Source organism: Salvelinus fontinalis, chromosome 24, assembly GCF_029448725.1.
Source record: "Salvelinus fontinalis isolate EN_2023a chromosome 24, ASM2944872v1, whole genome shotgun sequence".
Lineage (NCBI taxonomy): Eukaryota > Metazoa > Chordata > Actinopteri > Salmoniformes > Salmonidae > Salvelinus > Salvelinus fontinalis.
This window is the reverse complement of record NC_074688.1, coordinates 4,618,990-4,636,185: the sequence shown is the minus strand read 5'-3', so window position 1 is coordinate 4,636,185 and position 17,196 is coordinate 4,618,990. Positions and strand designations below refer to the sequence as shown.

Here is a 17,196-nt window from a genome sequence, read left to right as displayed (position 1 = left end):
ACACGTCAGTCTGGAGCTTAGGCAACTTAGGCAGAGATTCCTACCATGTCACGCTACTGCGTTATATGGGGAACTGTAATATCACCCTGTCGCAAAGAATATACAGGTATTTTAAATCCATCTTAAATTTAACATTGAAAGTGTGGGGAAACAGAAATGTGACCGAAAGGAGTGATATAGCGTAAACTTGTATATAAATGCATTACTGTATGTTAACACCTTTGGGCTGTGTATGGGATAGTGAAAAGTAGTCTACACCACTTGTATCCACAGCATAGACAACAGCCTTCATAACTTCAACTGGGAGAAACATGACCAAGCACATCCATAAGAATACACACACATTGAGACCCCGACCTTTTCCCTTTTCTCTTCTCTCTCGACACCGCTCTACATTGAGACTAGTCCCTAATGTGTGCAGCTCACTACGCACACATCAGCCTCTATAAGGGACAAGACAAGAGCTGCCTTGGATTCAGGGCCTGCTAGAATTCCCATCTCTCACACAGATGACATGGCAGTACACCAGAGCCTCAAACTAACTTCCTGGTTAGTTCCAGACTTTTTATTTTTTACCAGTAATTGGCTGATGGTCTGATGCTAAGATTTGGCCCTGAGACTATTGAGGATGAAAAGTAAGTGAAGGCAAAGACGACAGCTATTTCCATTGTGTGTGTGTGTGGGGGGTCGACCTTACCTTCCTTGACGAGCTGCACAAACACTGGGTTGTCTCCGCTCACCGTCAGCCCAAAGCCATTCTCATCTTTCTGAATGATCACACATCGCTGGACAAGCCCTTCGCAGGACAGAGAGAGAACAATGATGTCACAAACAGGGGCCTCCGATTCAGTTCGACGCAGGCCAGTTTGGTAGGCGCACCCAGACACCCAGTGGTGTCCTGTGAAGGAGAGGTAGCAGGCCTAAAGAACAACACTGTGAACCGAGGGTGAAGGACTCAAATTAAGACTACCACTGCACTCATTGGTCACTGTAAAGGCTAGGGTCAAATAAGTGCAGAGAGTTCTTGAAATCTGTAGGCTAATGTACACACTTCTGTTAGCGAGTGGAGAGTTAGTAGAACAGTGGATGTAGAGAGTTGAGATGTCAAGGCACTGCAATCAAAACCACAAAAATCATTGAAACAGAAGGGCACGCACACGCAGGGACACACATAAACACGTGCATGCTTGATGCGCACACACACCTAGACCTCTTGTACTGGGAGATGAGGGCAGACAGGTGTTTGGAGGGCAATGAGTTAGTAATTGACTGGGCTGGAGAGGGTCAGTGAGTGGAGAACTAGTACTGTGCCCTCCTTGAGCTCTTCCAACAGGCAGGCTGCGGAACTGCTGAGTGCTTGCAGGAGAGAGCCATGCTCATGACATTCAGACGCCACACAACACACAAACTTCTGATTCACTGTCATGACACTTAAGTCTTAGTTTGTCCTACACCTTCCACTTTTGTTGCGTCCGCGAGGTCCGCTCAAACAAAATCATGCAATATCGAAGTCCGCTCCCATCCGCACGGACTACCAAATCTCTGGAACCCTGTGCAGAAGGGAGCAGACGTTCGATTGAAGTGGAAGGTATGGGCTAAACTAGGCATTATTGTAAGGGCTTCTACCGATGGTCAATGAACACATTCCTAGTCTATCAAATGCTGTTTACCAAGCTCTTTTTTTTTATTTTTATCTCCATTTGTTATTGAGGTTGTTTCAATAGATTCTGCACAGAGATTGAATTTCATCCAAGGAGCGAGAGACATCGGTAAAATCTCATCTAATCTGGCTGATAATTGAACATGACCCAACTCTGGTAGCAGAGTCCCTTCCAGTCTAGAAGCTCACACTCGCACTGTTTGGCCACAATGGACTAACCGCATGCATGTCTGCTGGCATATGATCATGCTACCTTTGTCCTGATATACATAAACTTTTCTTCATAAAACAACAACATGACCCCCACAAACCTGAGTGCTTTACATCAAAACCTCCTAGCGGGCCCTTAAACCTCGCTTTATTGTGGTTGTGACAAAGGCAACGCATCCGATGCAGTGTGTGTGTGTATACACCCAAGCGGGAGGGCAGTGCTCTGAGGTGTGTGGGTGGGACGTTTGGTCGGGGGTGTAGCTGACACGGATGGGAGTGCAAAACAAAAGAGAGGCTGGGTCAGGCGAGATTTGAGCTCCAGGCTGGGGGAGGTGTTTGAATCGGGAGGAGCAGAGGGGGTCAGAGTGAGAGAGTGTGAGCGAGAGCGAGAGAGAGAGAAACAGCCAGCAGAGGCAGGCAGCTGGCGACACCAACCAGGAGCAGCTTACCACAGGACTCGGGCTTCCCCTCCACTAGAACACAGCCACTCTTCTGCACCAGAACGTCTGGCCCACCAGAATGCAGGCGGACAGGCAGAGCAACACAACACCCAACAGAACAACAACCAGCGCAAAAAGAAAAAAAAGAGAAATAAAAAGAAAGAAAATTATAGGAGAAAACATGGTGACAGAGAAATCTAAATAAAACATTAGCTAATAAATAATGGGATGGAATGTCAGGAGTGTAGCTGTCTGAGTATGAATTAAATAGGTAGCTAAGACATTACGTTTGACTACACCTACATGTTTTAATTTAATTTAATTTAATTGTAGGTGTAGTCCAATTTGTAGACCAATTTGACATGGTCCATCAATCAATGTAGCCTATTATGTCTGTCAGCAGCAAGCGTGACTAAACACTCTTAAAAACAATGTTGAAAAGGGGATGTTATCTAATTTCGCTAGGTAGGGCTACATTGGTTGGAGAAAAGTGCATTAGGTCTACTTACCACCGGTAGCTTGCAAAGTAAACATTATCAGCTAACAGTACATCAGCAAACGTGCCCTTCTGCTGCTCGACAGGCAGAGCCCACAAAGGATGGGAAATGAACCTAAACCACTCATACTTGTCAGGTATAGTTCACTTTTATTTTATATTTGTTTCCAATTAATGGTGGCCAATATTGAGAGATATCATGAGGTTACCCCTCACGTATCTGAAATGACATGATCAATTGATGTTTACTAAATCATGAAATGCATGTAGTTACTTGCTGTAGAACTCTGATGATAGCGCTAATGTGACAAAAAGTTTTGCATGGAATAAATCAGACATTTTTTGTTCAGACTCTGCTCTTCAAGAGGTGATGATATTACAACCAAATAGTTGACATTTATTTAACAATCCCTTGAAAACAGCACGCAGTTGTCAATGGTTTTAGCAGAGCTGGGAGTTTCCTTGCCCCCCAGCAGGCAAATTGAACACTCTGCGTTTTTTTGATGACGACATATATAAAGTAATAGCTTACATGATATTTCAAGGATGCTTACATCATCAACAAATTTAGCTAGCATCTGGGCAGTTCCATCTAAAAGGAGCCATGAACACCAACATGTAAAGTTCATAGGAGCATATCAAGTTGGCTGTCAAATGAAAGCTAAGTTTCCATATCTTTGTGAAATGAAGGCATATATACATTTTTCAACCATTTCCCATCCTAAAAATGTGGAATAAGCAAAGGCTTGATTTCTGCTCAAACAGATGGAAAATGGGTCTAAGACAACATCTAACATAAAAAAAGTCTTAAAAGGTATTAGAAATACATAACACAATAATGTTGAAGTAAAGACCCCTGCCAACTAATATCAGCACTTCGATTTAGTTTTGGAGAAAGTTTTTGCATTCTGTAAGTTTAAGAAACATTGACTTGTGCCTTCAAATTCCATTACGGATAACCCACGATATCTTTAAGATATTTTCTAATCACCTACCTCATGAGGGGGGAGGATAATGAAAGTGCACAAAAATAACAAGTAAAAGGTAGACCTACCAATTAGTTAGTGATTTTACTGATGAAGTTTGTTAAAAACTATTAAGTAATTAAAACACAGAATTGCTGATTCCAAATCGGCAACGGAATTACAGAAAAATCTGTAACGGAATTACTGCAGTTGAATTAGCTACAATGGGAATTCATAGTAGTCACAAACCACAGTTGGGTCACCTGCTACTGTGCAGCTCATAACTGTTATCTTTCTGTCAACTAGTGGTCAAAGCAAGACTGTGAAAACCCACTCCTTCTCCTCTCCCGGCCCTTACTGACACCTACCACCTACCCTCTTTCCATTGCTTAAGTGCGCAGCACCCCTCATCGCTGGCTCAATAACCCACATTTTAAATGTAACATTGATATCGGGAAACATTCAAAAAGTATGAAAGGCAGCTTGTGCTGACACGCCATAAGAGTGGGGACCAATGTTCCCTAAAATGTTTTGGGGCACTGAGCCAATTTTAGGTCTTGTGAGCGGAAACATGAACGTTGTGAGAATTATGTGCAACTTCCGGCATGTGTTTACAGTGAACACTTAGGCTGTACCCTTACAGTTTTAGACAGTAGCCATCAGGCTATTGTGGCTATTTGAGCATAATGTAGGCCTACCAACAAAACCAATAGAGCAAATCCCATAACATTTTCACATGGAAATAGCTTTTCTATATACAGTAGCCTATATGCGATGTTCATTGTATGCCTACATTGCATGACACTTTTAAAAACATTGGACCTTGAATTCACTAGTCTGAACAGAACACAAATTGAACAAGTTCCCTCTTATAAATATCTTTATCTGCCTAGATGATAAATGAAATGTTTCTGAGCTGGTAAAGAAATTCAAGATCCAAAATGGGATTATTTTACAGCAACAGAGCATGTCTGTCTTTTGATAATAGAAAGGAAGCTGTCCAGACCACTTTTGTCTGTTTTAGATTACGGGGATATAATCTACATGCACGTAGCAGCTTCCCCACTTCAACTTCTAGATGCTGTTTTCCATTGTGCCCTTAGATTGATTTACTAGTGATCATTTTAGAACTCACCACTGTGCGTTGTATCAAAAGGTGGGGTGGGCATCTCTTTATGTAAGAGGAGAGCAGCACTCCCTTTTGTTAATTACAAAGCGCTCCGGCAGAAACCTCCGATGTATCTGACAACACTCGTCAAGGCCAGAACAATAGAATACAATACAAGAGCACACGATTAGATGGTGCTATAGGTTCCAAGGGTGGCTTCTGATTTAGGGAGAGCTGCTTTTGGTTTTTATGCTCCACAGATGTGTAATTTGTTTCAGGGGAGGCTCAGGCTTGAATGCATGTTGCCCTTTAGGGGATTTAAAACAATGGGGAACGCTCTATGTGAAGATTGTGTTGGTTTATGATCTTGTTTTGCAATGTAGTATTTTATTATGTATAAATAAATGTACTGTAATAAGCATTCTCACCCACTAGAGTAGAGTATAATGTACTGTACTCTACTGAACATATCTACTTCACTGTACTGTACTCTACTGTGCTGCAGGGGTATTCAACTGCAGGGGGTCCTCAAAAAAAATATAAAAAATAATTACAAAACCACAGTTTAGAAAATATAACATTCTTTCGATTGATGCCAACTTTATTTCTCAACTCCTGATATTGAGGAAATTACACTAATTGAAGCCAATTACACTTACTTCAGTATCTAACATAGGCTTTGGAAAAGCACCCACAAATAGGCTACCAGTGCAGCAAGTGCCACTGGCTAGCTGACTAAACTCCAGCATGGCGAGTCTTGTCACAACACGACTGACTTGCTCAAAAAGCATTAAGGAAAGAAATTCCACAAATTAACTTAAGAAGGCACACCTGTTAATTGAAATGCATTCCAGGTGGCTACCTCATTAAGCTGGTTGAGAGAATGCCAAGAGTGTGCAAAGCTGTCATCAAGAAAAAGGGTGGCTATTTGAAAAATCTCAAATCTCAAATATATTTTGATTTGTTTAACACTTTTTTGGTCACTACACGAATCCATATGTGTTATTTCATAGTTGTTGTCTTCACTATTATTCTACAATGTAGAAAATTGTAAAAAATAAAGAAAAACCCTTAAATGAGTAGGTGTGTCCAAACTTTTGACTGGTACTGTATATTAATATCCATAATTATGCATTGCTGTATAGTACAGATCAGAGACCCATGATGTAATTCCATAACCATAAATCCGTTACTGGATGTAAATCCACTTCACCTACTGTAGTTCAAAAACCATAATAATGTTTTTTCAAATTCAAGGTGTCATGTCATAGCTGACACTCCTTTCTACAGACATCTTAGAATCTTAAGAGCAAATATTGAACAAAGTTTTTTTTGTTTTCCAAAAACTGAGTTTTTTTTTTATAACCGTAATTCTTTTAACAAACTTTGCATCTGCACAGTTCTTCCAGTAAATGTGTTTTTGTGAAATGTTCTGTGTAAATTATCCTTGTGCATAGAGTTGTATGGTTTGTTAACTTCTTCAGGCTGCAGGGTGAATATTGAAAAAACTGGAAAATATGCGCACATTTTCAAACGGCCTCTTAAGAAATTTTTGATATTCCAATATGCATATATTTACTATTATTGGATAGAAAACAGTCTATAGTTTCTAAAAACGTTTGAATTATTGCTCTAAGTTGAACAGAACTATTTTTACAGCCCATTTCCTATCCAGAATTGAGATTTCCAAAATGCGATGTTTCTCTTTAAGACCTTGTCTATAAAAGGTCATTACACTTAGGACCGTAGAAACACATCACACGCCTTCATCTGGGTGTAATGCGGAAGTGAGAATTGAAAGGAGTCGAATATCTCGTCCATGGACTGAATACCACACCTTCTTGTGAGACCTGCGCAGTGAAAAAAAAAATTCCGGGCGACAGGCAGAATCCTGACTCGGCTCCTGGAAGACGCTCGATTAAGGTGAATATGATCTCTGACTACGATATTATTTGATACATGTCACAAAATCATCCTAAAGTATGTTTTTTCAATATACTTTAATTATATTATTGCAATTTATTCTGGACTTTAGACGTGATGTTTTGGAAGAATTTTTTGAAGACAGAAAGATTAGCGCCGCACAGCCGTGGTGCTTGCTAACCAAAGAGGGAAATATTTCGTTCTGGAACCCAACTAAAGACTGTACTGGACATTGGACCCCGTTACAACATTCTGATGGAATATCAACAAAGATAAGGACTCAATTTGGGATGTTTTTTCATATATCTGTCGAACTGTTCTATGCTAACTGTGCTAACTGTGCTACGCTAGCGCTTGACTAGAATCAATGCTGCTGTATGCTAGCTTATGTTGTTAGCTAATATAACGATATATTGTGTTTTCGCTGTAAAACACTTCAAAAATCGGAAATATTGGCTCTATTCACACGATATCTGTCTTTCATTAGCTATCCACCATATGTTTTTCTGAAATGTTTTATGAGGTGTAATTAGTAGTTGACGTTGGTGTCTGTATTTTCTCTGGCTACTCCCGTCTGATTTCAGACTGTAGCTATGCTGTAGCATTTATGGTAGCATCAATGTAAAACTGATTTATAGCTAAAATATGCACATTTTATGAACAAAACATAGATTTATTGTGTAACATGTTATATGACTGTCATCTGAGGTAGTTTTTTCTGGGTTCTTTAGGTTGGTTTTAGGTTATTTCGGTTGGCTTGTGCATGCTACTTGAATCATAATTCTTACATCATAATCCTAATCATACGTGTCTGTCCACTTTTGTATTTGGTGGTGAGCTAACATAAATATATGTGGTGTTTTCTCTGTAAAACATTTAAAAAAATCGGACATGTTGGCTGGATTGACAAGATGTTTATCTTTCAAATGCTGTATTGGACTTGTTAATGTGTGAAAGTTAAATATTTAAAAAAAATAGATTTTGAATTTCGCGCCCTGCAGCTGTTGTCATTTTCGTTCCGACATCGGGTTTGCAGCCCAAACAGGTTAAACTTTGAAATCAATGGTTTTTGTTTGGCATACATTTGAAAGAGTCGAAGCTTAATTCCGTTACTGTGGAATTGCCCATCTAGACTCATTAAAACTAGTGATCCGAGACATACAGTGCCATGCAAAAGTATTCATACCGCCTTGGATTTCTTCACATTTTATTGTTACAAAGAGCTGAATACTTATGCAATGACTATATTTTAGTTATTTAATTCCAATTAATCAAAAAATTTTTTTTTATTATACATTTTAATCAAACTTTGCATCAAGAAAATGTGAAGAAATCCAAGGTGTATGAATAATTTTGCAAGGCACTGTATCGGGGAAGCCAGGGAGTCTTTATAGGCTATGGGCGACATTTTCGTAGTGCAAAAATAATTGTACAAAGTGCAAAACTCAAGCCGGCAGCGTGATTTTATTTGAAACCTTTCTTCAAAAGAGCCGACTATTTATGTATTGCAAATTTCTTTGCACAATTATTTTACACTACAAAAAAGATATGCCTCTGCATGGAACGACAGTCTGTGACAATAGAGAGTTAAAATGGTAGCATTGAACCCAAATCCAAATCTCAAGTACACTCTGTTGTTATTGTTAACTATTAACATGCCAGTGAAAGATCATGTCTTGAGACTAGCACTGAGACAATTGACTTAAACCCCAAACAGCCGCCAATTCATTTAGATTACGTTAAAGAAAGATGATGGTGCTTGAAAACTATTTGGGGATATCATTGTTAGGAAATAGGAATCATGCAACACAAAAAAAAGCAAGCCAAAAGGTGAAATACAGAGTAAGAAACGTGGACATGCAACAGGGGTAATGAAATCCAATCTCTCATTTTTCAACCGGAATAATCATTTGATAATATTACTCCACTAAAGATTGGAAGACATTGGGGGCGGCAGGTAGCCTAGTGGTTAGAGCGTTGGACTAGTAACTGAAAGGTTGCAAGATCGAATCCCCGAGCTGACAAGGTCAAAAATAAATTTGTAATTCTGCCCCTGAACAAGGCAGTTGACTTACCTACTTAAATAAAGGTAAAATAATAAAAATTGCTTGCTGCTTCTCTACGTAACTCTGCTTTAGGCTGACAAAATGACTAGAGCGTGGGCCTAAACATCAGAAAAAAGTGAACTGAAGTGATACAACTTGTCTTGGGTAACATCTCGCTGACCACGTCTTGTCCGTGTTCGTTACGTCATTCTGAGATAAGTTGGAGGGCATGAGAATTCTATCTTTAAATCGCCCTGGTTGTTTGATGAGAATAAAGAGAGCTAGTGACGAGTCATCATACTCAAACATAATCTGTGCCTTTTCTCTTATATGCCCAGATTCCAATAGTGTGAATGAACAAAAAAGTTGTCTGGTGTTTTTTTCACTTGGCATTAAGGACACCAAACAGTTTGTGTACAATAACACCAAGCAGAAGACGTGATTGTGCACAACAAAGATCTGCTTATAATCAAATAGAGTGAGACTTCTGCCAGACCTAATAAAGACATAGTGGCCTTAAAGGTTCAGAAATTCAGGAGCAGATCAGAGATTTAAAAAAAACTGTGCATATCCACACAGTGAACATAAAGCATAGTGCATAGCATACACCATCGACTCTCACCATCCCATCATGCCGATTGCAAACCATTCATCTGTGCGTGGGTGTGTCAGAAGGTTTACCTGTAGGGTCAAACTCATGTGAACAGGAGACTGCCGGTTTATCACTTTTGGGTTTCTTGTCAGGGGGGTGGTCTTTACTGAGAATGCTACTGCTTCTGAAAAGAGAGAGCTTTGTAAAAACAAGGAAACACCTGAAAAACGTAAGCCATAAGAGTTAACCTGATGAGAATTGAGGAGCACAGCCACTGTGCTATCGAAGAACACAATATGTTACTTGTGAGGAGCTACTAGGCCTACAACACTGACAACTGTCCTTTTTCTATAGGAAACATAATATACAATTTAAATGTCGTGGAGTGCCACCAATAACTGCAATGCCGATGGGAATATCCACAAGCACAAAACAAAGAAACTCAATTGTTCACTCAATGGCCACCCCATCAACAACGAGGTGACATCTTATGAATCATGATAATAACTGCATTTGACAGATGATCTGGACTGGCTGTGCTGCTGAGTGGTTCTGTAAGAGCTGGAGGAGCGAGTGAATGGGCCCTCGTCAGAGGAATGTCGTAAGGCCAGACCCTGGGCCCTGCTCTGCATACATGTGGCTGTAAAAGGCCTCTGTTTTCTCTCCGGACTAGGCAGAGATGGGCCGTGCTAAAAGAAGGACCCCTTTGTCCCCTTCCCCTGTCTGACGCTGAACTCTGAGTGAGGAGGACCACTGTGTGTGTGGCAGGCGGGCTTCTCCTAAAGACCGCTTCATTTCCTTCATCTGGCCTGTGTGTTCTGTTGGTGGTTAGGCCTACAACATTACTTCTGTGTTGGGTAGAAACGTCAGAAACACACGTATGAAACAGCTTACCGCTTGGTTGTATGAAATGAGGTTTCTTACCTGTTTGCTTTATTGGGAAACCTGCAGGGCAAAAGAGGGGAGTGTCAATCATCAACATAATCCAATTCGAGCAACATCACAGAGTGATGACAACATCAGCAGACAACAGATTCAAACAAGAACATGTGAGCCTGTGCAGTACACTGCAGGTACTTTGCAAGCGGTTTTGGGAGCAGCAAAAACAAGAGGTCTACTGAAGCGTCTCCCGAGACCGACGCTTGTAAACATCATAATCCTGGTGAAACTACACCAGCTTTCTTTAACACAGACAGCAGCAGCTCAAAGATTAAAGGCTTTGCCAGGTCAAACCCCCCCCCCCCCCCCCCCCCTCTCAGATCTTATCCAATTGTGTCCTTTACAGTTCAAAAACAGACCACTGTCATGATCATAAAATCTCATGCTCTGAGAGTCATGCTCTGCTCAGTCTGTCGACTGGGATGCAGACTGGCTGGCTGCCTGTAGTGCCTTGCAGGGATTAGTGTCCATAAGTGGGGTAGGGGGTAAAGTAGGGTATCAATATATTGAAATAGGAAACTTTTCTAGAGAAGCATTGGTTGCTTGATTGGAAGGGCAAAGACCATTAATCACAATGATTGACTTAAAAAGCAGATTCTATGCTGTTCATTTCAGCTCCATCACATCAATAATGAGGCATGTTCCAGCAGTTTGAGTCTTCTCATGAGGAACCAACTGATGAGGAACTGTCATTGATCTTTGCTGGCCAATGTGTGGATTAGGCTAGTTCTTTAGAAGTTAATTTCCTGTGGCTGAGAAGTAATGACACAACCCGGCCAAGCACACGCAGAAGGCCGAATAGGAGCTTCAGCTAGCCATTATAGCATTGGTAACTATGTACCAATGCTAATAATTTTAATGATCCATTTTTATAACCCAAATTAATAAATAGGCTATCCCAAGGATAAAAAATTAAATCCATATCATACCATTTCCCCTCTTTTTATTTTCCTTAAACAAGGGCCCTGACCCAGACTTGGGGGAAAAGCTAACCTCACCAGCACCAAGGCTGAAAGCAGGGACAGATTCCCAGAAACAATGAGCACTCCTGGCATAGCTCCCGTTTCCTGAGTTAGAAACATCCAGGCTGCAGAGGTAGCAGGCAGCACTGCGGCTCCGAGGAGAAAAAGCAGCACCCGTCAGAATTTGGAAAGTCTCACTCATTCCCTATTAACTTTTTAAGCTTGCTTCAGTTGTCAGCAAACAGTGCTAAGCCCGCATTATCACAGGGTCCAGGAAGTGAAAGAGACCACTTGAAGGATTAGCCATTATGATCCAGTTAAGTAGGGCCCTATAAAATCTGTTGAATGTTTTGCCTGATTCTCCCCAAATTCAGTTCTCTCCATTTTGTTTTTCCAGGTTTCCGTATTCCCCAGTTTTTTCAGGTTCTCCCTCTCAAAAATCACACGATTTTAATAGAAAAACTATTAACTTGGATTTTCTAAGTCCACAACAATGCTTAAACCACATCAGATGACCACTTATGCAGTCTGGGAAAAATGGTATATAGCTGTTTTTTTGTAGTGCAAGTGATGGTAGAGTTCGCAAAACAAGTGCCCACTGGGTTGATGCAATTAATCATGATATAACTCTATCAGGTAAACATAGGCTACTTTGTAGTTGACATTTAACTCTTTCCAGCCCATCCATTTAAAAAAAATCTGAAACATGTTTCCCATGGTTGTGACATCAATATCTCTGCAATACAATAAATCATCTTTTCATAAAACCCCTCTTTTGATGGGTTAACGCAGACATTGTAACCTATCAGATTCTAAGCCATGTCTTAGGCAAGGGAGGGGCGTTTCGACTAAGCTACATGGAATTGTTTTAAGGTCAAACCAAGGATCATTTAGCTATTTGATTTAGAGTTCTAAGGCCGCTTGAAGTATATATAAAAAAATATATATATATTTGCAGAAAACATATTTTTGGCCTGAATTTTTTTTTTCTGGTACCGCGGGTCCTTCAGACAAGTCTTGTGAGGACTGTGGGCATCCTAGAGCAAAACAAAACAAAAAAAACAGTCTCACCTTTGCACAGAGGGGTCATATTAGTGTTTAGCCCAAACGGTCCGGACACTACAGACAGAAGTTGGCAGATGTACCGACTTCAGATGATTCTCCTGACACTTGTGGATTCATAGAGCAAAACTGAGAACATCATCGGGTTTTGTGAGACATCCCAAAAATTGGTTGTCTCATGGTCTAACAAACGCCGCTCTAGCTGTCACTAATCATCGCAGATGCGGAAGTGTTACATAGGCCGATGCGGTGGATTGAGCCACATCCAATGCAACAACAAAAAAAACTTCTCTAACTTAAACTGACAGATTTTTAAAATGGGGATTTTTGTATTATGCTAATTCGATTGTGAAATTAACTTTGGATGCTAGGTGAGCTAACTAGCTACAAAGCCCAGCAGATTTGAAAGGTAGAATCAGCTTGAAAGCGAGTTGACATTTGATGTAAAAGTTAATATTATCTGATCAATGGCATAGATATTTTTAAAGTACATTAAAAGCTTTATGAAGAAAAAAATCTCCTCAGATAATGTAAGCGATCAAGCTAGAAGGCTAGCTAGTCACCTAGCTAGCTATGACAACTAGACTACCAACACAGGCTAAGTCAGTCACCCAAAACGAAGCAAGATAGGATGTAATTCAAGTAGGCTGTCTTCTATGTTTGATGTTGTTTTCTTTGATAACTGTACAAAATAAAATGTATTTGTTTTTAGGTCTAATACCTATTGACAAACTGGCCAGTGATTATATTTTGTCACTAGCTAACCAGCCAAAAGAGACAGGGGTGCTGTGAAGAAAAATTGGGTGGTTAGCTATATTTTACTAGCTAGTCATATCCCCTAGCTAGATGACTACATGGCTATATCTCATTAATTGTCTGTTTATCTGTGATATGATTCATAAAAAATATTAAGCTTTCTGGCTGTTGATTGCGAGAATGAATGTAACGTTATAGCCTTAGCCTTATGATAATCACTTATAAATAATGTGGTGGTCAGCTTGGTAACAAAATTATTCTTACAGGCATACATGAACATATGATTTCAGTTATGGACTATCAGATATGCAATTGATAACTTGTGGATACACCTCACTTGTCATTGATGATTTCCTTTTTTATTTACATAAATGTATTTGGAATTTAACTTTGTTAATCTTAGGCTATTCTTTGGAGGAGTTGTCACTGATTTATATTTTTTAAATGTTCATTCTCATTGTTTGTCTTTATGTTTTAGAAATGGACAGAGACCAGCACTAGCGGATAATGCAGTTCCTGTCCTTGAGGAGGAGGACACTGACGGCAGATGAGCTGCGGGTCAATGCTGAAGACCTGCAGGATGAGGAGGACCATGAAGGCATGGCCTTCTTAGAGGAAGATGACCTTAAGGCTGAGCTACTCGGAAAAGACGAGGATGAAGAGAATGAGATCAAGGAGCCAGAGGAAGTTGAGAAGCCACCACCTGAGGCCTCTCAGCCAAGCTCTTCAACTGAAAGGAAACTATAAAATGACGTGTTATTGTTATGCATCATCAGGCCTTGATATATTGGACAAGAACCATGTTTTTTTAAAATATATTATTAAGTATACTAACAATTATCAATTTTCTCTCATCTTGTCTTTGTCTTTACGTTCGTGCTCCACATCCCCGTAAGTGTAAACACACTGTCTTGCCAAATAGCATGTTTCAGTCCTATGATAATGTTGATACATAGGTACCGGAATCTATCCCTTTCAGGCCAGAACGTCCAGTTGGTTTAGATCCAGGTAGTCTGACCTTCATCGATACTGGGGTACAAAGTCTCTCCATGGTTCTAGGGTAATCGCTTCAAAGCTCTGTTGGCTGCTTTCCATGTTGTGGATCCTGCCACTGAGGATAATGCAGATAGGCTTAGAAAACCGCAGTACTTACTGGACCACCTGAAAAATATTTGTTAAAAGCTATATCAGCAAACCACAATGAAGCCATAGATGAGCGTTTTAAATGATGGGTCATTGCTTGTTCTGACACAGGCTACATTTTAAATGTCAATGTTTACACCGGCAGTTGGGATGGTTGTGTGGGTTCACCTAGCCAGGAAAGTTGAGGAATTAGTTGGGCCATATGCAAACCACGGACACAACGTTTGGTTCGACAACTTTTATACATCGCCCCCGCTCGTAAGTAGTCTGAGAGAACAGAGTTTCAATGCATGTGGGACTTCTAGGGTAAACTGGAAACAGTTCCCTGACACATTTAAGGACTTTCAAAAGTGGGAGCATCAAACTGAGGGTGGGGATATGCATTTGTGTAGGTTAGATGGCAATGTATTGGCCATACAGTGGAGAGAGACAAAGACTCAAGTAAAGAGGCTAAAGGATGATGTTTGGAATAGGAAAGTGGTCCGCCAGCCTGCTGTAATCCACGATTAAAATAAACAGATGGGTGGGGTTGACAAGTCCGATCAAGTGATCAACTCCTACAATGTTTTGCAGAAGACCCATAAGTGGTGGGAAACACTTTTTAATCGTGGATTAAAAAGTGTGTTCACATTGCTGTGTTCACATTGCAGTTGTCAAACTGGTTACTGACAGGTTACATTCCGAAAGTACTTTGCTCATCGGTTAGGAGGTATTGATGTTAATGACAGGCATCCATCTTTCAACACACCTTTGTCTGTGAAAACTGTAAGCTCATCTTTTCACACACAGCACGTGCCTAGTCTACAGGCCCCATCAAGAAATGGTTATCTTTCCTATAAAGGACAACAGGACCCGGTTTGTTTGTGTGGCACTTGAATTCAAGGGCAAACGGTTTTGCATTGGAGCGGACCGAAATTGTTTTAGGTTGTGGTATTCCAGTGACGGACTTCTTGCGGAAAAAGGCACTAGTAAAAGGGACTCAGATGTAGCTATGATATTAAGTAGTAATTTTGCATCTCCTGAGCATGTTTTCCCTTTCTTCATGACTAATGGCCTTGAAGATATAAAGGACTTGGAAATGTAATGACTGTAAAATAATGTGGTGCTTTTGGAATTGTTCCCGTTCTGAATCATTGTGTGATAGAAAATATGCTAGTTGAATGTAGAAATTGAAGATGTATAAGCCAATTGTTGTTATATGCCTTGTTTTGTTTCAGATTTTGTCATTCCAGTAAAAATGTTGATTAAAGTATCCCTGAAATGAATGCTGTATCATATTATGGTTATGATAGCGATATAAATTAGTCTTCATTTTTACAGGTTTGAATGAGAAAATGTATTCCCGCTAATATTATTCTTGTTTTATTAATATTATATCACTTGTTTGTCTTTTCTCATCATATGTAAAACTAAATGCTATCATTTTTTTGTATTTTTTTTAGAGGGCGCAGATATGTGTTTAATATACTATCCAGATAAGATAAGTGTCCGATCACAGAAAAATATAACCGCTCACTAAAACGTCTAACTCATTCACAGTAAAAGGTATTTCTATTCTGATTTCAGATGATCAAACCTTACAAAATAAGGAAGACTCAGTTTTTCTCTGTCGCCATTATTAAGTTGGGCAAATGGCAGTTGTTGGGGAGAAAAGCATTGATTTTCATATAAGATACACATTTTCACAAATGTTTTTTCTTGACTGATTACAATTTGATTGATGTGGTGCTATTGTGTGTCAAATCATTTGAAAGAGCGGTTTCTCAGATTTCAAAATACGTATCATGGTTTCATTCAAGGTTTGACACCAGCAAATTATTCTCTTTTACACACACAGAAGTCACGGTCCAGTTAAAAAAATGTAACATTTGGGAAAGTTTTCCATCTACCAGAAGACTCTTCATTAGCATCATCGCTACCTGCTACACTAAGTGGTAGACGCGAGCACAACACATACACAGACGGGGAATTCTTGTTGCCTCCTCAGAAAGTGGCATGAAATATAAAACACTGATGCATTCTATTCATGTCTTATGATAAACATGGGCAAATTAATTACTTTTCAATACATTTAGTTAATTCCCAAAGTTCAACTTTTGTTTACAGTGCATTCCTAAAGTCTTCAGATCCTTTAGCTTTTTCCACATTTTGTTACATTACAGCCTTATTCTAAAATGGATTAAATGAAATGTTTTACTCAATTCCTCTTTATGACAAAGCAAAAACAGGTTTTAGAAATACCTTATTTACATAAGTACTCAGACCCTTTGCAATGAGACTTGAAATTGAGCTCAGGTGCATCCTGTTTCCATTGATCATCCCTCAGATGTTTTTACAACTTGATTGGAGTCCACCTGTGCTAAATTCAATTGATTGGATATGATTTGGAAAGAAACACACCTGTCTATATGAGGCCCCAAGCCATGAGGTCGAATGAATTGTCCATAGAGCGCCGAGACAGGATTGTGTCAAGGCACAGATCTGGGGAAGGGTATGAAAACATTTCTGCAGCATTGAAGGTCAGCAAGAGCACTGTGACCTCCATAAGTCTGAAATGGAAGAAGTTTGGAACTACCAAGACTCCTCCTAGAGCTGGTCGGCTGGCCAAACTGAGCAATCGGGAGAGACCCGATGGTCACTTTGACAAAGCTCCAGAGTTCTTCTGCGGAGCTGGGCGAACCTTCCAGAAGTACAACCATCTCTGCAGCACTCCAGCAATCAGGCCTTTATGGTAGAATGGCCAGACGGAAGCCACTCCTCAGTAAAAGGCACATGACAGCCCACTTGGATTTTGCCAAAAGGCCCTTAAAGGACTCTCAGACCATGAGAAACAAGATTCTCTGGTCTGATGAAATCAAGATTGAACTCTATGGCCTGAATGCCAAGCGTCATGTC

The 17,196-nt window shown here is 40.1% G+C and overlaps 1 protein-coding gene across 3 annotated transcripts in view; it reads right to left on the bottom strand.

Moving 5' to 3' along the window:
* The window catches only part of LOC129821798 (rho guanine nucleotide exchange factor 12-like), a 74,112-nt gene that overhangs the window by 26,216 nt on the left and 30,700 nt on the right, over nucleotides 1-17,196 (bottom strand). The window contains exons 2-5 of one of the 3 annotated variants that reach the window (XM_055879456.1): nucleotides 10,364-10,384; nucleotides 9,529-9,623; nucleotides 2,320-2,376; nucleotides 698-796 (exon numbers count right to left, since the gene is read on the bottom strand). In XM_055879456.1, coding sequence (XP_055735431.1) covers nucleotides 698-796; nucleotides 2,320-2,376; nucleotides 9,529-9,623; nucleotides 10,364-10,384 — 272 coding nt within the window. The remainder of the gene's footprint in view (nucleotides 1-697; nucleotides 797-2,319; nucleotides 2,377-9,528; nucleotides 9,624-10,363; nucleotides 10,385-17,196) is intronic. The other 2 variants (XM_055879457.1, XM_055879458.1) reach the window with 2 other exon arrangements.